Below are 22868 nucleotides of genomic sequence, written 5' to 3'. Positions count from 1 at the left end.
GAGGGGGACTACCTCATAGGGGGGATTTTCTCTATTCACTACAACATGCACACAGTCATTAACAACTATACAAACAATCCTGAACCACTACGATGCACAGGGAGGTAAATCTACAAGTGTGTGCTACGTTTATGTGTGGGACAAATTCTGAGATTTGATTTGAAACTTGTCAAAATATGTGTTGTTACAATAGATGTTCATTTTTGAAAGATGTCAGCATAATCGCTCAGATAATTTAGAGTTTGTTATGTCCTTAAAATAGTAATCGATTTATCACATTTGTCACATTAAGTAATTATTGTCTTGTTTGCTTTGAACATGCAAAAGGTCCTTTTTCTGACAGTTACATGAACAATATGCCCATGTGTATGTGTGCAGTGTAAACCCCCGTGAGCTGCGTTTCGCCCGTGCCATGGTGTTTGCTGTTATGGAGATCAACAACAACTCAGCACTGCTGCCTGGAGTCACTCTGGGGTACCAGATCCACGACTCGTGCGCCTCTGTCCCGGTGGCTCTGCAGGCGGCCTTCCAGCTCATCAATGGGCATGACCCGGAGCACCGCCCAGACCAGCCCTGCTCTCAGGCAGGGACAGTGATGGCGTTTGTGGGGGAATCTGGTTCCACACCCTCCATCAGCGTGTCCCGTCTTTCAGGGCCATTCAACATACCCCAAGTAAAAAAAAAAATACATTCTGTAGATAGAAATCGGTTTTCGGTTTTTACTTTTAATATTCTCTGAAGTTTAAAAAATATTGTACCATTTTCTAGGTCAGCCACTATGCCACTTGTGCTTGCCTCTCTGACAAACAGCAATATCCCAACTTCTTCCGAACAATTCCCAGTGACCAATTCCAGGCAGCTGCCCTGGTCAGACTGGTAAAACACTTTGGATGGACTTGGATCGGCACAATCAACTCAGACTCAGACTATGGGAATAATGGGATGGCATCTTTCCTGTCTGCCGCGCGCAAGGAGGGCATTTGTGTCGAATACTCTGAGCCTTTCTACAGAACCTACTCAAACAGTCGGATACAGAGAATAGCAGAGGTCATACGCAGGTATAGCCCAAAGTGAAAAAAACAAAACAAAAGCGGCTTTGGTCGCCTATTTGTACCTATTTGTTCAACAATGTTGAAGGCAGGGGCGGACTGGCCATAGGGCCATTTTGGAGGAGCACAGAAGGGCTGCTGGCTTGAGGGCCATCAGTCTGTAAGGGCATGCTGCTACCTGGCCTTGCACAGCGAAGCAGCAAAAAATTTTAACAAATCTTTATTCTATTTGTCTAACAGCTCTGTTGTTCATGACACAGCAATTGCGCAATCAAAATTAGACCTATTATACATTGATGTAAAAATATGTCTTTGTGGACGCGTATGTTTACACTAACTTGGGCCGGGCTGGTCAGAGTGCAGGGCTGTTTTTTAGTCCCAATCCGCCCCGTGGTTGAACAAGGTTTTAAAGTTTATTTCCACAAAATCAAAAATAGCAAGTCTAATACTGTATGATTGCAGGTCTACAGCCATGGTAGTTGTAGCCTTTGCATCTTCTGGAGATATGCGGATTCTGCTGGACGAGCTGTGCCAGGGGCCTGTGCCACAGCGGCAGTGGATTGGCAGTGAGTCCTGGGTGACAGACCTGGAGCTGCTACGCTACAGCCCGTGTGTGGGGAGAGCGCTGGGCTTGGGCATTCCGCAGTCTGTGATTCCAGGTCTGCAGGACTTTTTATCCGACCTACCGCTTTCCACTGTGTCTGCTTCTCCAGTGCTGAGAGAGTTCTGGGAGGAGACATTCGACTGCAGGATGCCAACAAGTGACAACATTTTGCATATTAGGATTCCGAATCTACGGGTTTTAAGTGTAGACAAAAAGGCTTATGTATTTCAGATGCTGGCCCTGATGATCCCGTGTGTGATGGCAGTGAAGACATAGAGACCGTTCAGAACACGTACACTGACACATCCCAGCTGCGCATCACTAACATGGTCTACAAGGCTGTGTATGCAATAGCACATGCAATTCACAACACACTGTGCCTTGGACATAATAACAGTCAGTGCAACAACTTAACACCACTGCAGGCTACACAGGTCAGACACATTTAGAGGTTTTATTTTTTGCACAAGAATTAAAATCTTTCTCATGACATTAACCTCCTAGGTACTTGATCATCTTAAGAAAGTTAATTTCACTCAGAATGGGTACAGTGTGTCCTTTGATGCAAATGGGGATCCAGTAGCCTCATATGAGCTGGTGAACTGGCAGGTCATCGGCCAAGGCACTATTCAGCTGGACACTGTCGGGCACTTTGATGCATCTCAACTAAAAGGCCAGGAGTTTCAAATACAAAAAGTCTTACAATGGATGCAAGGGACCACACAGGTAACTGATACAATCGGATAGAAGATCATCTTAATTCAGTTTGACATAATCTGAGTAATCTGTATCTGTATGATACAATATAGCTTTTACCTTTAAATCATCTGAGTGCCTTGGAGTTTTTTGTCTGCTTTTATCCATCTGGCAGACAACGTCTCTTTCATTTGAAATAGTTCCCTGACCTTTGTCACAAACTTTGTGGATATCATTTTGAGGAACAAACACGGGGCAAAATGGGTTTGGTTCCAGAACTACAGTATCTAGACACTGTTGACCAGTGGACTTCATAGAGCTAGGACCTCCATGCTTACAGTTTGTAAGGGAATGTGAAGTGACAGAGGGGCAAAGATGCTTCGCAGGGTGACTGGGCGCTCCCTTCAAGGCTCTGTCTCACGGGAGGAGCTCAGCTGGATCAACAATAAAGAATTTGTTCATAAAAACTCCTGGGCTAAGCAGACATTTTGGGCCCATGCACTGACACGACCCAGCTGCGCATCACTGACATGGTCTACAAGGCTGTGTATGCAATAGCGCATGCAATTCACAGCACACTGTGCCTTGGACATAATAACAGTCAGTGCAACAACTTGTTCAAAATAACAAGGACACAAAGTCTCTGCAACTTGGCCCTGGATGAGCAGAAAACAGATATGTTGTTAGCATCAACAAACTGAAAAGATATTCTTTCTACAACTTCAGGTGCCGTTGTCAGTGTGCAGTCAGAGCTGTGTCCCAGGAACTCGCAAAGTTCTCCAAAAGGGCAAACCGATCTGTTGTTATGACTGCATTGCCTGTCCTGATGGAGAAATAAGCAACATTACAGGTAACAGCACTAGCCTTATAAAAGGCAATGTAAAATATATTGAAAATGTTTTTTATTTTTTTTTAGATTCAACTAATTGTCACTCCTGTCCTGAGGAGTTCTGGTCAAACCCCAAAAGAGATTCCTGTTTGCCGAAATCAGTGGAGTTTTTGTCATTTAGCGAAGACCTGGGCATCATCCTGGTTGTGTTCTCAGTGGGCGGGGCTTGTTTGGCAATTCTCACAGCAGCAGTGTTCTTCCGTAACAGGAATACACCAATAGTCAAAGCCAACAATTCTGAATTAAGCTTTTGGCTACTTTTCTCACTTGCTCTCTGCTTTCTATGTTCGCTAACTTTTATTGGGGCGCCTTCTGAGTGGTCCTGCATGCTGCGCCACACAGCGTTCGGCATCACCTTTGTCCTCTGTATCTCCTGTGTTCTGGGGAAGACTATAGTGGTGCTGATGGCCTTCAGAGCCACACTTCCAGGCAATAATGTCATGAAATGGTTCGGGCCTCCACATCAGAGAATGACAGTCGTTTCATTCACATTGATACAGGTTTTGATATGCATTATTTGGTTGGTTGTAAACCCGCCTTTTCCTATAAAGAACAGGACTACATACAAAGACAGGATCATATTAGAATGTGCACTCGGTTCTCCCATTGGCTTCTGGGCTGTGCTGGGATACATTGGCCTTTTAGCCATTTTCTGTTTCATATTGGCTTTCTTGGCTCGTAAACTTCCTAATAACTTTAATGAGGCCAAGTTCATCACTTTCAGCATGTTGATCTTCTGTGCAGTCTGGATCACGTTTATCCCAGCTTATGTCAGCTCTCCGGGAAAGTTCACTGTCGCCGTGGAGATATTTGCAATCCTGTCCTCCAGTTTTGGACTAATATTGTGTATCTTTCTCCCCAAATGTTACATTATACTATTCAATCCAGAGAAGAACACAAAGAAACATCTAATGACCAAATAATTTATTGTAGGCGCAGAAAGGAAAAGGCAAGTTTATTATTTTGAAGCGCAAATTCATGTACAAAATAAATGTGTCTTACAATTAAAGGTTAGAGATTTGCAATAACAGTTAAAAAGAAAATAAGACCAATGTTAAAATTATTATTGCAAATAAAGTGTTCAAAGCAGAGTTATGTCTATTTCTCTCTCTCTTTTTTATTCATAAGACTAGCTCACTCCGTACACTTTTAGAACCCAGCATATTGTATTTGGCAGATCATGCCTTGAGTGTAGTGAATGAAAATATAAAATTGCTGCATGCGATACAGCAAGCGAGGTAATAGAGGGTCCACGCACGCTCACCGATGTGGGTCAATTGTCTTGGGGAGAGTTAATGCACTGTTGTGTGTTTTAGGCATAATTTAGATGCTTGTGTTTTACTCTCATTCACACATTCCCAGGGGCTTACACATGCGTATTTACACTCCTTAGCACAAAGCACGGTGGCACAGTGGTTAGTTCTCGTGTTTCACAGATAGAAGGCCCTGGGTTCGATTCTCACCTGGGGCCTTTCTGTGTGGAATTTGCATGTTCTCTCCATGTTTGCTTAGGTTCCCCCTACCACTAAAAACATGTACAATACAACCCACATAATTTGTGTAGGAAGAGTAAATAAACCTTAAGAAATCCAAAGAGAAGTTTAAATGATTTTTTTTTTTTTTTCACAAAATTTGTGAAAATCAAATGTTAATTCCACAATAACTACATACTACAGTATGTCATTGCAACACCATCTTGTTTCTTTGCCATACATAACACATGTAAATGCTTTGTTGTTTATGTCTTTTGATTCACACTGAGACCTATTTCAAAGCCAATAGAAGTCCTGAATACCATTATGTTAATGAGTCCGGGACATCCAATGTGAGGTACAGTCAGAGGAGGGACAAGTGTTCGGAAAGCCTTTATAAACACAGATATTCCCACGTGGAGCACTTTCTGCCATCATGAGTTACAGAGCTGTATTGTTGAGTTTAACACTGGTTCTTTATGATGTGCCGTCTCCACTCTGTCTAAATGTCAATACCACAGACCAGGATTCATCTGTGGTTTGCAAGGCCAAGGGCTCGGCTCTGGCCCCAGCTTTCTCTATGGAGGGGGACTACCTCATAGGGGGGATTTTCTCTATTCACTACAACATGCACACAGTCATTAACAACTATACAAACAATCCTGAACCACTACGATGCACAGGGAGGTAAATCTACAAGTGTGTGCTACGTTTATGTGTGGGACAAATTCTGAGATTTGATTTGAAACTTGTCAAAATATGTGTTGTTACAATAGATGTTCATTTTTAAAAGATGTCAGCATAATCGCTCAGATAATTTAGACTTTGTTATGTCCTTAAAATAGTAATCTATTTATCGCATTTGTCACCTTAGGTATTTATTGTCTTGTTTGCTTTGAACATGCAAAAGGTCCTTTTCCATGTGTATGTGTGCAGTGTAGACTCCCGTGAGCTGCGTTTCGCCCGTGCCATGGTGTTTGCTGTTATGGAGATCAACAACAACTCAGCCCTGCTGCCTGGAGTCACTCTGGGGTACCAGATCCACGACTCGTGCGCCTCTGTCCCGGTGGCTCTGCAGGCGGCCTTCCAGCTCATCAATGGGCATGACCCGGAGCACCGCCCAGACCAGCCCTGCTCTCAGGCAGGGACTGTGATGGCGTTTGTGGGGGAATCTGGTTCCACACCCTCCATCAGCGTGTCCCGTCTTTCAGGGCCATTCAACATACCCCAAGTAAAAAAAAAAACATTCTGTAGATAGAAATCGGTTTTCAGTTTTTACTTTTAATATTCTCTGAAGTTTAAAACATATTGTACCATTTTCTAGGTCAGCCACTATGCCACTTGTGCTTGCCTCTCTGACAAACAGCAATATCCCAACTTCTTCCGAACAATTCCCAGTGACCAATTCCAGGCAGCTGCCCTGGTCAGACTGGTAAAACACTTTGGATGGACTTGGATCGGCACAATCAACTCAGACTCAGACTATGGGAATAATGGGATGGCATCTTTCTTGTCTGCCGCGCGCAAGGAGGGCATTTGTGTCGAATACTCTGAGCCTTTCTACAGAACCTACTCAAACAGTCGGATACAGAGAATAGCAGAGGTCATACGCAGGTATAGCCCAAAGTGAAAAAAACAAAAGCGGCTTTGGTCGCCTATTTGTAAGATTGTGTAAAATGCAACTATACTTTCACTCAATATTTTTGGACAAATCTGTTCATATAGTTGCAGAAGTACAAGTATATTTTGGTAAACCAAAACTGAACCAACAATGTTGAAGGAGGTTTTAAAGTTTATTTTATGGATTAATTAATCTTGTTTCAATTTATAAAACGTTTCTAGGGGTCATTTAAATGCTCTGTCATGGTTATATAAGCTGTTTTTGTAGAGCAGCCTTCAACGTCTGCTAAAGGTCTGATGAACTGGGTTAACTGTGCTAGCACCAGGTTCATCAGACTTTAAGGTTAATGAATAGTGACTAAGCAAACTTGTTTTGGTCAGGGAACCGCACGTACTGTCTGGGTGAAAAGTCAAATCTAATGTTTGGGTTTAGGAGGCGAGGCATCTGGGGTATAAAGTAGAATGTTTGGTTGTGATACATAGACTTCCGTGTTACGTCCGTGGAAGCATGTTGGGCTTTAACATGTATTCTGTGACATCTGATTGAATAAATGACCTCAAGAAGGAAACCATTCTCCTGAGAGTGATTTCGATGTGGACCGGAGCAGATGGCGAACTTAGTTACGCACCTTTTTTAATCTTAACAATTTGGTGACCGCCGACTTGATATTTTTGTAACAAATCGTCCGTAGACTTTTTATAACGCGAGTCCGACGGAGCAGCCCTCCATCTCCGCTGCTCACACGAAGGTACAAAGGTCCAACAGCGCAGCCCATCCCATCCCCGCGGCTCTCACGAGAAAGTTCCAGAGGTTACCGGAGTCTCCGTAAAGATCCCATCCCACACGACAGGCCGGCAAAAGGAGAAGGTGACGCAGAAACCTATTTGTAAAAAATTCTGTCAATTGGTTTAAAAACAAATTTTGTTGTTGTGGTTTAAAGAGGGGCTTTACGTATACATTTTCGTAATTAATTAATAGAATAAACTAGTTGTACCTTTTTTAAGAAAAATAAGAAAACACTTGAATACCGTGCTGATTTTTTTAAAGTAGCTACAAGAAAAGAAAGAAACAAGGGCTTTTTCTAGCACGAGAGAAAATAAACAGAAGAAAAGCAAAATACCGTGCTGTTTTTAAAATGTTGTTTTTGGGCACGAGAGAGGAAAAGAACGAGAAAATAATATACAGCTGTATAATTATAACAGACTGTAGGTTTTTTTAAGAAAAATAAATAAAAACAATATAAAAATAACTGAACGTTCATTTTTTAAAGAGTATAAGTAAAAAAAACAGTACAGGGAAAGTGTAGGGACAGAAGATAGTAGGCTATAGGCGTTTATTGAAAAAAAACACATTAGAAGATACCATATGTTTTGTAATAAAAAGTGTAAGTAAATAGATAATAAAACAGTGTAAAAATAAATTAGTAATAAGAATAATAAACGTAAAAATAGCATAAAATTAGTAATCAAAATGACCAACAATTAGTCTAAAAATAGCAATAGATTTATTTAAAGAAAAAAATGTGTACATGCTGTTTGTTGCTGTGATTGTGGCTTTGTATGTGTGTATTGGGTTATAGTACGTAAAGCATGTTCAAAGAGGTGTGACAAGAGCCTTGTTATTGAACGCGCCGACCTTTGAGCGTCTGCCTGATAAGAAGGCAAGAGAAAAAACCTAGACGATAAATTTGATCTACATGTCCAATCTAGATATACATGGTTTGAATAATCCAAATAACAAGATATACTGTATAAGCGTGGTTGTGTGGAGGAGAACAGTATTGGGCGAGTGCTTGGAGTTTTGACGATGCATTTCGGTACTGGTGGTTATGGCTTTGAAGCGCTGGGTCTGTGTCGCATGCAGCTGTTCCGGAGGCGTGGCTTGGTTTGCGCTGCTTGGGTTGTCATAGGCTGCGTTTGGCAAAAGGTAAACACATTTGAGTTGCCTTTGGCGGAATGTAGGCTGTGACTGCTCCTCGTGTGGCGTGACGTGGCTGTGTTTTTGGGGCACTGGTGTGCGATGCTTGCTCGTTGCGTGTTTGGAGCTGTGATAGCTGGTGTGGGAATGTATTGCAATGTTTTTGGATGGCTTGCCCATTGTTGTTCTGACCTACACAATTGCATAAACTAAAAATATTAAAATAGAAAATAAATTAAAAAGTAGCCTCCCCCATTCTCTTGTATTTTGTAAAAACATATTAAAGCATATATATTAGATAGTTTCCCCTCGTCTCCCACAGTGACCATGCTGTGGGGAAAATCATAGCTCCTCCCCAGCTCTGACGAAGCATGTTCCTATAAAGGTCATATGGGCGGGATCTGCAGTGTAGACTCGGCCCTTGTGTGACGTGTACAATGATGACAGTCCGACTTTCAGTAAATGATTGAGACTGGAGGCGATATGGAGTTACTACAACAGTGGCAACCTCTAGTGTTGTGAAAGAAAAAGAAAACAGAGCAGTCAGCGTCAAGTGGTGCAGTGTGTGTTTGATTCAGATTGAGTGCATATAGTTTGAGAATAGCTTGACAATCTTTTCTTTCCTTATTTGCACATAAGGATGTTTTTGTGGCTTGAGTTGCTTGCTTGTGGTGACTGATGTATTTCCCTATTTGATCTTAATAATATGTATATGCTTTGGATACTAGAATAATCAAACTTATTACTTTTATACTTAGATTATAAGTAAAATGAGATAAATTATGGTAAAACATATAAACAAAAAACATTATTTTGTTTAATAATAATAATAATAATAACGATAACGATAATAATAGTAATGATAAAATTAATATTAATAATTATTAATAAAATAATAACAATGGTTTCAAATTTTATGATCATAAATGTTTTATAATAACGATAAGTAAAACTGACCAGTGCGATTTTCTGTTTCTTTTAGATAAAACGTAGGAGACAAGATAGGGCGAGATTAAAGGACAGCCCATCCATGAATATTCAAACATTCCTGAGGTAAAAATTAACAATAACAAAACAAAATAAGAGATCCAAAATAATCAGCAATCCATTTTAGCAATCCATTTAAGAATTAAAATTGATTGGTTAAGTTAGTTGATTGATTGATTGATTGATTGATTGATTGATTGATTGATTGATTGATTGATTGATTGATTGATTGATTGATTGATTGATTGATTGATTGATTGATTGATTGATCGATTGATCGATTGACTGACTAATTAATATAAAATAAAAACAAACAACAAATTTAAATAAATAAAATAAAATAAAACAAGATACATAGATAAATAAATAAATTAAATTAAATTAAATAAAGTAAAATAAAATAAAAACTTAACTTGATTAAGGCTTACGTATGTAGTAAAAGATAAAAACATTAGTATAAAGGATGTCTCAAATTACCACACAAAGCCAATTGATATTATTTTGGAACAATAAGATTCTGCAAAATGAACCCGATCCTAAAAAGGCCAAATTCAATCGCTCTATTATACAAGATTTACTGAAAAAATACGCCCAAAAAGGCTTGATCCACAGAGGAAAGAATGCGATTGCACCAACAGAAGACCAATGGAGAAGTATCATGCAATACCACGAAGGAAAAGTCCTTCACTACAAGACCCATTCCATCCGTACCTTCCGGGGAAGAAGACTGAATGAACTAAAACTCAAAGACCATCAGAAGAAACAAGCCCAAGCTCGGAGGATGCAAAAATGGGCGAAGGAAATGCTGGAAAGGCAAGAATTAAGAGACTTGTCATCAATCCTTGTAATGAAACCGACGGATGAAGATAAAAAAGTGACATTTAAAACAAAGCCTCTCCCGAAGAAGATTTTGAAGACACCCTCAACAACCGTTTACACAGTGGAAGGAGACAAAAGACACGGATGCTACACACGCTCACAACAGCCTTCAACACGGCCAACCTCTCCAATAAGATATGAACATGATGATTATGCATCCGGGGAAGATGAGAAAGGTGAAGTGGAAACTGAAAGAAAACGCCGTGGATTAACCCCACGACAAGAAGATGCAAAAGCAGAACCACGATCAACATACTCTGCTACAGTCTATCCATTAAGAACAACGGACAATCAACAAGTGATGTATCAACCATTTACGCTTAAAGATTGGAGCGCCTTGATGCTGGTGTTGCCAAAACTAACAAAGGGTGGAGTCCCATGGCTGAGAGCACTTCTTAAACATACCGCAGGAGACATATTATGTTGGAGTGACGTGCACGCGGCTTTGACAAAAGCTGCAGATGAAACAGTCGCACATAACGTCAAACGTGCAGTGGAAATTAAAGTGCGCATGAACTTGCAGAAAACTGTTTCCATACACATGTTTCGAAACGCACTCGAAGAAGAATTGAGAACAAGATTCCCGTGCATCATGACTGATGAACTTATGTCACTGCAGATGAAAGATGATGAAGACTACTACAGCTACAAACAACGTGCTAAAGCCCTGTATCATGATGCAACAGGAGAGCCAATTCAACCAGGAACTGGTATAACAATCATGTTCTATTCTACCTTGGTCAAGGGAATGCCAAAATCAGTGCAGAATGCATTGAGTGATGTGATTGGCTTATATACTAAATCTGAAGAAGAATTTGATGCACATTGCAACCACAACGTCACCAAGTGGTTGAACAACAACAAAGAAACTGACTCTAAGAAGAAAGAACTTGAGTTGGCAGCAATAAAGCTACAATTGCAAAAATTGCAAGCACAGTCTGAAGACATGAAGAAAGAAAAGACGTCTAATGTTATGACAGTCAAACAAGATCTCACTGAAGGAAATGTGCCAATAACAACTGAGCAATTGGCAACTGCCATCAAGATGGTGATGCAAGCACAAGGGACACTGTACAACACTGTACAACAAAACCAGCCTATCTATTACACCGCCCCATTTGTTAACACTCGAGAAGAAGAAGAACAAGAACAGGAAGAGGGCGAAGCAGCTTTGGAAGAGGACAATATCCATTGCTGGTTGGATGAGAAATGGTTGCAAAATGACAACTGGTCTTACCATCAAACATGAGCCACTGAAAACAGTGAGGTTGGCTGTGCAACGCTTGACAAATGCTGATAAGAATCACCATTCAAGAAGTTCTACCCCTGGGGTTCCAGGGGAAGAAGAGAGGGAAGAAGAGAGGGAAGAAGAGAGGAAAATACAGAGAAGAGAGGGGAAATAGAAACAAAAAAAAAAAGATATATAAAAAATAATTACTAAAATTTTGATTTTTAACTTTTTGCCTTATCTATCTTTATATTTCTGACATTTTTTGAATACATTCATTAAGGTCAAAATTCAAAACCATATATATACAGAAGTTTGAATTATTATAGTATTCACTATAATTTTGCAGTACGTTAAATTAATATTTTTTGGATGTAAAACAAAGCATATTTGAATAATACTCTTAAAAATAAAACGGGGTGCAAAAGAAGATCTTACATACTTAAGGCTGAGCTAAAAGACATTGTTGCATATAATTAAATATCAGATGAACTGCCGGATGAATCTCTTCCATTACAGGACAAGGACGCACCTGTAATTGGAGAGGCTGGAACTTGGTAAAGACTGTTGAAAAGAGACTGGTCGTTACCTAAGAGAGAGATCTATGACTATATCTCTCCCACAAGCTGAACCAAAGGTACTGTAATTCACAAAAACACCATCCAAGTACAGGAAAAGACACTTTTAGAACCAAGTAAAAGAGCATGTGCTAGTAACCTCTGCTCTAGGGAACACAGAAGACCGAAGCTACGTCAGATTAAGGAGTAAGTGCTTGTAACCTCTACTCCAGGTACACAGATGATCGTGGTCACATCTTACATCTTGCACGTGACCAGAAGAAGCTGTTTCCATCATGAACATTATAAAAGTAAATCCACTTAAGATGAGTCGCTCTCAATGTATGGTGATATGTCTTAATTATATCAAATGTGTTTGTGTTTAGCCTATTGATGTTGTTTAGAGAACGATTGGAAATGAGTCCTGAAAATTTTACCAAAAGTTTATTTGTCTTATAGCTTTATCCATCCATCTTGGCATCAGCAAAACATTAACTGAAAGGCGACATGTCAATTCCATTTGAGACACCAGAAGCCCTTCTAAAAAACGTAGAATGCAATGCCCAATTAGATCTATTAACATGGCCATAACGAAAATGATGATGACTCAAATTGAATTTCAAAATTGATAAAAGCTTTGGTTTTAATCCAATTATTTGAACATCACTACTGAAGATGGGTGTATAATTCTATAATTTTAAAAGAGAGATAGCGATTTGCGTCTCAATGTCAAGTGCATCAAGATATTATGAATGTTTTGTTTTTTAGTGATTACCTGTATTCAGGTAATCAAGAGAGGAAATTATGGATTAATTAATCTTGTTTCAATTTATAAAACGTTTCTAGGGGTCATTTAAATGCTCTGTCATGGTTATATAAGCTGTTTTTGTAGAGCAGCCTTCAACGTCTGCTAAAGGTCTGATGAACTGGGTTAACTGTGCTAGCACCAGGTTCATCAGACTTTAAGGTTAATGAATAGTGACTAAGCAAACTTGTTTTGGTCAGGGAACCGCACGTACTGTCTGGGTGAAAAGTCAAATCTAATGTTTGGGTTTAGGAGGCGAGGCATCTGGGGTATAAAGTAGAATGTTTGGTTGTGATACATAGACTTCCGTGTTACGTCCGTGGAAGCATGTTGGGCTTTAACATGTATTCTGTGACATCTGATTGAATAAATGACCTCAAGAAGGAAACCATTCTCCTGAGAGTGATTTCGATGTGGACCGGAGCAGATGGCGAACTTAGTTACGCACCTTTTTTAATCTTAACAATTTCCACAAAATCAAAAATAGCAAGTCTAATACTGTATGATTGCAGGTCTACAGCCATGGTAGTTGTAGCCTTTGCAGCTTCTGGAGATATGCGGATTCTGCTGGACGAGCTGTGCCAGGAGCCTGTGCCACAGCGGCAGTGGATTGGCAGTGAGTCCTGGGTGACAGACCTGGAGCTGCTGCGCTACAGCCCGTGTGTGGGGAGAGCGCTGGGCTTGGGCATTCCGCAGTCTGTGATTCCAGGTCTGCAGGACTTTTTATCCGACCTACCGCTTTCCACTGTGTCTGCTTCTCCAGTGCTGAGAGAGTTCTGGGAGGAGACATTCGACTGCAGGATGCCAACAAGTGAGAGCATTTTGCATATTAGGATTTCGAATCTACGGGTTTTAAGTGTAGACAAAAAGGCTTATGTATTTCAGATGCTGGCCCTGATGATCCCGTGTGTGATGGCAGTGAAGACATAGAGACCGTTCAGAACACGTACACTGACACATCCCAGCTGCGCATCACTAACATGGTCTACAAGGCTGTGTATGCAATAGCACATGCAATTCACAACACACTGTGCCTTGGACATAATAACAGTCAGTGCAACAACTTAACACCACTGCAGGCTACACAGGTCAGACACATTTAGAGGTTTTATTTTTTGCACAAGAATTAAAATCTTTCTCATGACATTAACCTCCTAGGTACTTGATCATCTTAAGAAAGTTAATTTCACTCAGAATGGGTACAGTGTGTCCTTTGATGCAAATGGGGATCCAGTAGCCTCATATGAGCTGGTGAATTGGCAGGTCATCGGCCAAGGCACTATTCAGCTGGACACTGTCGGGCACTTTGATGCATCTCAACTAAAAGGCCAGGAGTTTCAAATACAAAAAGTCTTACAATGGATGCAAGGGACCACACAGGTAACTGATACAATCGGATAGAAGATCATCTTAATTCAGTTTGACATAATCTGAGTAATCTGATGTATGATACAATATAGCTTTTACCTTTAAATCATCTGAGTGCCTTGGAGTTTTTTGTCTGCTTTTATCCATCTGGCAGACTACGTCTCTTTCATTTGAAATAGTTCCCTGACCTTTGTCACAAACTTTGTGGATATCATTTTGAGGAACAAACACGGGGCAAAATGGATTTGGTTCCAAAACTAGAGTATCTGGACACTGTTGACCAGTGGACTTCATAGAGCTCGGACACCCATGCTTACAGTTTGTAAGGGAATGTGAAGTGACAGAGGAGCAAAGATGCTTCGCAGGGTGACTGGGCGCTCCCTTCAAGGCTCTGTCACACGGGAGGAGCTCAGCTGGATCAACAATAAAGAATTTGTTCATAACAACTCCTGGGCTAAGCAGACATTTTGGGCCCATGCACTGACACGTCCCAGCTGCGCATCACTGACATGGTCTACAAGGCTGTGTATCAGGGACGTGCACAGGTGGTGCTCAAGCACCTGCCCCTCTGCCCTGTGCCCTTTAAGTGCCCTTTTCAAGACCTGTTTTTTTTCTCCCCAATATTGAGTATTATTTATTTTATTGTTCTTAGATATTTGCCTATTAAGCCAACATGCTGAAAATACAGTTTTAATGTTCAACAAGTTCAAATCGCGCTTCATTCCTCCTCTGCTTCTCGAGCCGCGGCGGCGTTGACGCTCCTGATCAAAAAGAGCAGCTGTGCCGTCCCCGCGTTTCCCCTGTTTGAGAAGATGGTACAGCCCATCTCTGTGAGACGCGGGAGTAAAGTAAACTGAGTAAATTCAATAACTTTATGAACGAGCCAGCGCGACATGACTGGATTATTAAGGGGAAAGGAAAAGAGAGGGCCGTCGGGGCGAGACTGTCAGCGCTGCGCGTGTCGAGACCGCCCGGATAAAGCCCGCGGTAAGAAGTCAGTAACTTTAGCGGTTCTGTTTTGTCGCGCTATAAAATGTTCTGAAAATGAGCTGTATTATTCAGACTAAGTCAGGGCTGAGTGTAGACCAGGGCCAGAGCAGTGTGAGCTGAGCTGAGGAGACAGAGGAGAGAGGAGGAGAGAGAAGGGTGAGGAGGTGCCTGCGTTCTGGACACTGTGCGTCTGTGTGAGGAGCACAGGAACAGCCCAGGATTATTGTTATTTAACATATTTTTGACATGGACAAAAATACCCATGTCCTGATATTGACAAACCAGATGTTTTAAGTGTAGGCTATAGTACCTTTGCATCATTTATTTGTATTTGTGCTAGACTTAAAGCCACACCGTGTAGAATTTTACCCAATAAATAAAATTGAAATACAAGCATTTACTTTATGACCATTATTTTCATCATTGAAAAATACCTCAGAATTGTACAAACAAACATCTATGAGGCTAACCCCGCCTAACTTTACTGGAGTGGGTACGTCTCCAGCTCGTCTCCATGGAGATGTGACTAAAGGCAGTAAAATTTGAGATTTAAACAGGTTAGTTTCACATCTAAATCCATTCTTTTACTACACACTAACAGCATTTTCTGTGTTCGAGCTGGTCATTAGGAGCATGTTTTGTTTTGCCACAACAATATAGTCCAAAATGTTACGCAGTGTGCCTTTAAGTGCAGAGCCTTGTGATAGTCCTACATTGTCCTTTAAAGTTTATGTAGTTTACTATTAGGTCCACATAGTGGGACATTTTATGTGTATAATCAATGGTGTGTTAGTGTCACTAATTACAGAAAAAAAACACTTTTTTGTCTTTTTTTGGGGGGGGTGGGGGGGTTGTGCCCTTTTGTCTTGGTTGAGCACCTGCCCCTCAAAATGTCTGTGCACACCACTGCTGTGTATGCAATAGCGCATGCAATTCACAGCACACTGTGCCTTGGACATAATAACAGTCAGTGCAACAACTTGTTCAAAATAACAAGGACACAAAGTCTCTGCAACTTGGCCCTGGCTGAGCAGAAAACAGATATGTTGTTAGCATCAACAAACTGAAAAGATATTCTTTCTACACCTTCAGGTGCCGTTGTCAGTGTGCAGTCAGAGCTGTGTCCCAGGAACTCGCAAAGTTCTCCAAAAGGGCAAACCGATCTGTTGTTATGACTGCATTGCCTGTCCTGATGGAGAAATAAGCAACATTACAGGTAACAGCACTAGCCTTATAAAAGGCAATGTAAAATATATTGAAAATGTTTTTTTTTTTTTTTTAGATTCAACTAATTGTCACTCCTGTCCTGAGGAGTTCTGGTCAAACCCCAAAAGAGATTCCTGTTTGCCGAAATCAGTGGAGTTTTTGTCATTTAGCGAAGACCTGGGCATCATCCTGGTTGTGTTCTCAGTGGGCGGGGCTTGTTTGGCAATTCTCACAGCAGCAGTGTTCTTCCGTAACAGGAATACACCAATAGTCAAAGCCAACAATTCTGAATTAAGCTTTTGGCTACTTTTCTCACTTGCTCTCTGCTTTCTATGTTCGCTAACTTTTATTGGGGCGCCTTCTGAGTGGTCCTGCATGTTGCGCCACATAGCGTTCGGCATCACCTTTGTCCTCTGTATCTCCTGTGTTCTGGGGAAGACTATAGTGGTGCTGATGGCCTTCAGAGCCACACTTCCAGGCAATAATGTCATGAAATGGTTCGGGCCTCCACATCAGAGAATGACAGTCGTTTCATTCACATTGATACAGGTTTTGATATGCATTATTTGGTTGGTTGTAAATCCGCCTTTTCCTATAAAGAACAGGACTACATACAAAGACAGGATCATATTAGAATGTGCACTCGGTTCTCCCATTGGCTTCTGGGCTGTGCTCGGATACATTGGCCTTTTAGCCATTCTCTGTTTCATATTGGCTTTCTTGGCTCGTAAACTTCCTAATAACTTTAATGAGGCCAAGTTCATCACGTTCAGCATGTTGATCTTCTGTGCAGTCTGGATCACGTTTATCCCAGCTTATGTCAGCTCTCCGGGAAAGTTCACTGTCGCCGTGGAGATATTTGCAATCCTGTCCTCCAGTTTTGGACTAATATTTTGTATCTTTCTCCCCAAATGTTACATTATACTATTCAATCCAGAGAAGAACACAAAGAAACATCTAATGACCAAATAATTTATTGTAGGCGCAGAAAGGAAAAGGCAAGTTTATTATTTTTAAAATTAAAGGTTAGAGATTTGCAATAACAGTTAAAAAGAAAATAAGACCAATGTTAAAATTATTATTGCAAATAAAGTGTTCAAAGCAGAGTTATGTCTATTTCTCTCTCTCTTTTTTATTCATAAGACTAGCTCACTCCGTACACTTTTAGAACCCAGCATATTGTATTTGGCAGATCATGCCTTGAGTGTAGTGAATGAAAATATAAAATTGCTGCATGCGATACAGCAAGCGAGGTAATAGAGGGTCCACGCACGCTCACCGATGTGGGTCAATTGTCTTGGGGAGAGTTAATGCACTGTTGTGTGTTTTAGGCATAATTTAGATGCTTGTGTTTTAATCTCATTCACACATTCCCAGGGGCTTACACATGCGTATTTACACTCCTTAGCACAAAGCACGGTGGCACAGTGGTTAGTTCTCGTGTTTCACAGATAGAAGGCCCTGGGTTCGATTCTCACCTGGGGCCTTTCTGTGTGGAATTTGCATGTTCTCTCCATGTTTGCTTAGGTTCCCCCTACCACTAAAAACATGTACAATACAACCCACATAATTTGTGTAGGAAGAGTAAATAAACCTTAAGAAATCCAAAGAGAAGTTTAAATGATTTTTTTTTTTTTTTCACAAAATTTGTGAAAATCAAATGTTAATTCCACAATAACTACATACTACAGTATGTCATTGCAACACCATCTTGTTTCTTTGCCATACATAACACATGTAAATGCTTTGTTGTTTATGTCTTTTGATTCACACTGAGACCTATTTCAAAGCCAATAGAAGTCCTGAATACCATTATGTTAATGAGTCCGGGACATCCGATGTGAGGTACAGTCAGAGGAGGGACAAGTGTTCGGAAAGCCTTTATAAACACAGATATTCCCACATGAAGCACTTTCTGCCATCATGAGTTACAGAGCTGTATTGTTGAGTTTAACACTGGTTCTTTATGATGTGCCGTCTCCACTCTGTCTAAATGTCAATACCACAGACCAGGATTCATCTGTGGTTTGCAAGGCCAAGGGCTCGGCTCTGGCCCCAGCTTTCTCTATGGAGGGGGACTACCTCATAGGGGGGATTTTCTCTTTTCACAACAACATGCACACAGTCATTAACAACTATACAAACAATCCTGAACCACTACAATGCACAGGGAGGTAAATCTACAAGTGTGTGCTACGTTTATGTGTGGGACAAATTCTGAGATTTGATTTGAAACTTGTCAATATATGTGTTGTTAAAATTGATGTTCATTTTTGAAAGATGTCAGCATAATCGCTCAGATAATTTAGAGTTTGTTATGTCCTTAAAATAGTAATCTATTTATCGCATTTGTCACCTTAGGTATTTATTGTCTTGTTTGCTTTGAACATGCAAAAGGTCGTTTTTCATGTGTATGTGTGCAGTGTAGACTCCCGTGAGCTGCGTTTCGCCCGTGCCATGGTGTTTGCTGTTATGGAGATCAACAACAACTCAGCCCTGCTGCCTGGAGTCACTCTGGGGTACCAGATCCACGACTCGTGCGCCTCTGTCCCGGTGGCTCTGCAGGCGGCCTTCCAGCTCATCAATGAGCATGACCCGGAGCACCGCCCAGACCAGCCCTGCTCTCAGGCAGGGACTGTGATGGCGTTTGTGGGGGAATCTGGTTCCACACCCTCCATCAGCGTGTCCCGTCTTTCAGGGCCATTCAACATACCCCAAGTAAAAAAAAAAACATTCTGTAGATAGAAATCGGTTTTCGGTTTTTACTTTTAATATTCTCTGAAGTTTAAAAAATATTGTACCATTTTCTAGGTCAGCCACTATGCCACTTGTGCTTGCCTCTCTGACAAACAGCAATATCCCAACTTCTTCCGAACAATTCCCAGTGACCAATTTCAGGCAGCTGCCCTGGTCAGACTGGTAAAACACTTTGGATGGACTTGGATCGGCACAATCAACTCAGACTCAGACTATGGGAATAATGGGATGGCATCTTTCCTGTCTGCCGCGCGCAAGGAGGGCATTTGTGTCGAATACTCTGAGCCTTTCTACAGAACCTACTCAAACAGTCGGATACAGAGAATAGCAGAGGTCATACGCAGGTATAGCCCAAAGTGAAAAAAAAGAAATGCGGCTTTGCTCACCTATTTGTACCTATTTGCTCAACAATGTTGAAGGCAGGGGCGGACTGGCCATAGGGCCATTTTGGAGGAGCACAGAAGGGCTGCTGGCTTGAGGGCCATCAGTCTGTAAGGGCATGCTGTTACCTGGCCTTGCACAGCGAAGCAGCAAAAAAAATTAACAAATCTCTATTCTATTTGTTTAACAGCTCTGTTGTTCATGACACAGCAATTGCGCAATCAAAATTAGACCTATTATACATTGATGTAAAAATATGTCTTTGTGGACGCATGTTTACACTAACTTGGGCCGGGCTGGTCAGAGTGCAGGGCTGTTTTTTAGTCCCAATCCGCCCCGTGGTTGAACGAGGTTTTAAAGTTTATTTCCACAAAATCAAAAATAGCAAGTCTAATACTGTATGATTGCAGGTCTACAGCCATGGTAGTTGTAGCCTTTGCATCTTCTGGAGATATGCGGATTCTGCTGGACGAGCTGTGCCAGGGGCCTGTGCCACAGCGGCAGTGGATTGGCAGTGAGTCCTGGGTGACAGACCTGGAGCTGCTGCGCTACAGCCCGTGTGTGGGGAGAGCGCTGGGCTTGGGCATTCCGCAGTCTGTGATTCCAGGTCTGCAGGACTTTTTATCCGACCTACCGCTTTCCACTGTGTCTGCTTCTCCAGTGCTGAGAGAGTTCTGGGAGGAGACATTTGACTGCAGGATGCCAACAAGTAAGAGCATTTTGCATATTAGGATTTCGAATCTACGGGTTTTAAGTGTAGACAAAAAGGCTTATGTATTTCAGATGCTGGCCCTGATGATCCCGTGTGTGATGGCAGTGAAGACATAGAGACCGTTCAGAACACGTACACTGACACATCCCAGCTGCGCATCACTAACATGGTCTACAAGGCTGTGTATGCAATAGCACATGCAATTCACAACACACTGTGCCTTGGACATAATAACAGTCAGTGCAACAACTTAACACCACTGCAGGCTACACAGGTCAGACACATTTAGAGGTTTTATTTTTTGCACAAGAATTAAAATCTTTCTCATGACATTAACCTCCTAGGTACTTGATCATCTTAAGAAAGTTAATTTCACTCAGAATGGGTACAGTGTGTCCTTTGATGCAAATGGGGATCCAGTAGCCTCATATGAGCTGGTGAACTGGCAGGTCATCGGCCAAGGCACTATTCAGCTGGACACTGTCGGGCACTTTGATGCATCTCAAGTAAAAGGCCAGGAGTTTCAAATACAAAAAGTCTTACAATGGATGCAAGGGACCACACAGGTAACTGATACAATCGGATAGAAGATCATCTTAATTCAGTTTGACATAATCTGAGTAATCTGATGTATGATACAATATAGCTTTTACCTTTAAATCATCTGAGTGCCTTGGAGTTTTTTGTCTGCAAAATGGGTTTGGTTCCAGAACTACAGTATCTGGACACTGTTGACCAGTGGACTTCATAGAGCTAGGACCTCCATGCTTACAGTTTGTAAGGGAATGTGAAGTGACAGAGGGGCTCAGCTGGATCAACAATAAAGAAGTTGTTCATAACAACTCCTGGGCTAAGCAGACATTTTGGGCCCATGCACTGACACGACCCAGCTGCGCATCACTGACATGGTCTAAAAGGCTGTGTATGCAATAGCGCATGCAATTCACAGCACACCGTGCCTTGGACATAATAACAGTCAGTGCAACAACTTGTTCAAAATAACAAGGACACAAAGTCTCTGCAACTTGGCCCTGGATGAGCAGAAAACTGATATGTTGCATCAACAAACTGAAAAGATATTCTTTCTACAACTTCAGGTGCCGTTGTCAGTGTGCAGTCAGAGCTGTGTCCCAGGAACTCGCAAAGTTCTCCAAAAGGGCAAACCGATCTGTTGTTATGACTGCATTGCCTGTCCTGATGGAGAAATAAGCAACATTACAGGTAACTGCACTAGCCGTATAAAAGGCAATGTAAAATATATTGAAAATGTTTTTTTATTTATTTTTTTAGATTCAACTAATTGTCACTCCTGTCCTGAGGAGTTCTGGTCAAACCCCAAAAGAGATTCCTGTTTGCCGAAATCAGTGGAGTTTTTGTCATTTAGCGAAGACCTGGGCATCATCCTGGTTGTGTTCTCAGTGGGCGGGGCTTGTTTGGCAATTCTCACAGCAGCAGTGTTCTTCCGTAACAGGAATACACCAATAGTCAAAGCCAACAATTCTGAATTAAGCTTTTGGCTACTTTTCTCACTTGCTCTCTGCTTTCTATGTTCGCTAACTTTTATTGGGGCGCCTTCTGACTGGTCCTGCATGTTGCGCCACACAGCGTTCGGCATCACCTTTGTCCTCTGTATCTCCTGTGTTCTGGGGAAGACTATAGTGGTGCTGATGGCCTTCAGAGCCACACTTCCAGGCAATAATGTCATGAAATGGTTCGGGCCTCCACATCAGAGAATGACAGTCGTTTCATTCACATTGATACAGGTTTTGATATGCATTATTTGGTTGGTTGTAAACCCGCCTTTTCCTATAAAGAACAGGACTACATACAAAGACAGGATCATATTAGAATGTGCACTCGGTTCTCCCATTGGCTTCTGGGCTGTGCTGGGATACATTGGCCTTTTAGCCATTCTCTGTTTCATATTGGCTTTCTTGGCTCGTAAGCTTCCTAATAACTTTAATGAGGCCAAGTTCATCACTTTCAGCATGTTGATCTTCTGTGCAGTCTGGATCACATTTATCCCAGCTTATGTCAGCTCTCCAGGAAAGTTCACTGTCGCCGTGGAGATATTTGCAATCCTGTCCTCCAGTTTTGGACTAATATTTTGTATCTTTCTCCCCAAATGTTACATTATACTATTCAATCCAGAGAAGAACACAAAGAAACATCTAATGACCAAATAATTTATTGTAGGCGCAGAAAGGAAAAGGCAAGTTTATTATTTTTGAGCGCAAATTCATGTACAAAATAAATGTGTCTTACAATTAAAGGTTAGAGATTTGCAATAACAGTTAAAAAGAAAATAAGACCAATGTTAAAATTATTATTGCAAATAAAGTGTTCAAAGCAGAGTTATGTCTATTTCTCTCTCTCTTTTTTATTCATAAGACTAGCTCACTCCGTACACTTTTAGAACCCAGCATATTGTATTTAGCAGATCATGCCTTGAGTGTAGTAAATGAAAATATAAAATTGCTGCATGCGATACAGCAAGCGAGGTAATAGAGGGTCCACGCACGCTCACCGATGTGGGTCAATTGTCTTGGGGAGAGTTAATGCACTGTTGTGTGTTTTAGGCATAATTGCTTGTGTTTTACTCTCATTCACACATTCCCAGGGGCTTACACATGCGTATTTACACTCCTTAGCGCAAAGCACGGTGGCACAGTGGTTAGTTCTCGTGCTTCACAGCTACAGTGCCTCTCGTAAGTATTCATACACCTTGGACTTTTGCACATTTTGTCATG

At 41.3% G+C, this 22868-nt stretch overlaps 3 protein-coding genes across 3 annotated transcripts; all 3 read left to right on the top strand.

The window, feature by feature from the left end:
- On the top strand, positions 1 to 4161 carry LOC306978731 (extracellular calcium-sensing receptor-like; the record flags this gene model as incomplete). The annotated part of the gene is made up of 8 exons (XM_079577400.1): positions 1 to 104; positions 379 to 673; positions 769 to 1058; positions 1512 to 1810; positions 1885 to 2087; positions 2158 to 2379; positions 3076 to 3199; positions 3266 to 4161. Exons 1-8 carry the CDS (start codon positions 46 to 48, stop codon positions 4159 to 4161), a joined length of 2388 nt encoding a protein of 795 aa, XP_079433526.1. The 5' UTR covers positions 1 to 45.
- A 1132-nt stretch (positions 4162 to 5293) lies between these two features.
- LOC306969854 (extracellular calcium-sensing receptor-like) lies at positions 5294 to 17240 on the top strand (the record flags this gene model as incomplete). The annotated part of the gene is made up of 8 exons (XM_079565587.1): positions 5294 to 5397; positions 5647 to 5941; positions 6035 to 6324; positions 13217 to 13515; positions 13590 to 13792; positions 13863 to 14000; positions 16155 to 16278; positions 16345 to 17240. Exons 1-8 carry the CDS (start codon positions 5339 to 5341, stop codon positions 17238 to 17240), a joined length of 2304 nt encoding a protein of 767 aa, XP_079421713.1. The 5' UTR covers positions 5294 to 5338.
- A 1182-nt stretch (positions 17241 to 18422) lies between these two features.
- Positions 18423 to 22304, top strand: LOC306978761 (extracellular calcium-sensing receptor-like; the record flags this gene model as incomplete). The annotated part of the gene is made up of 8 exons (XM_079577431.1): positions 18423 to 18442; positions 18692 to 18986; positions 19080 to 19369; positions 19817 to 20115; positions 20190 to 20392; positions 20463 to 20684; positions 21216 to 21339; positions 21409 to 22304. Exons 2-8 carry the CDS (start codon positions 18726 to 18728, stop codon positions 22302 to 22304), a joined length of 2295 nt encoding a protein of 764 aa, XP_079433557.1. The 5' UTR covers positions 18423 to 18442; positions 18692 to 18725.
- Positions 22305 to 22868: the final 564 nt, after the last annotated feature.

This window comes from Gobius niger (genome assembly GCF_951799975.1).
Source record: "Gobius niger genome assembly, chromosome: 1".
Lineage (NCBI taxonomy): Eukaryota > Metazoa > Chordata > Actinopteri > Gobiiformes > Gobiidae > Gobius > Gobius niger.
Note: the sequence above shows the minus strand (reverse complement) of the source record. Positions and strands in the feature narration are given on the sequence as shown.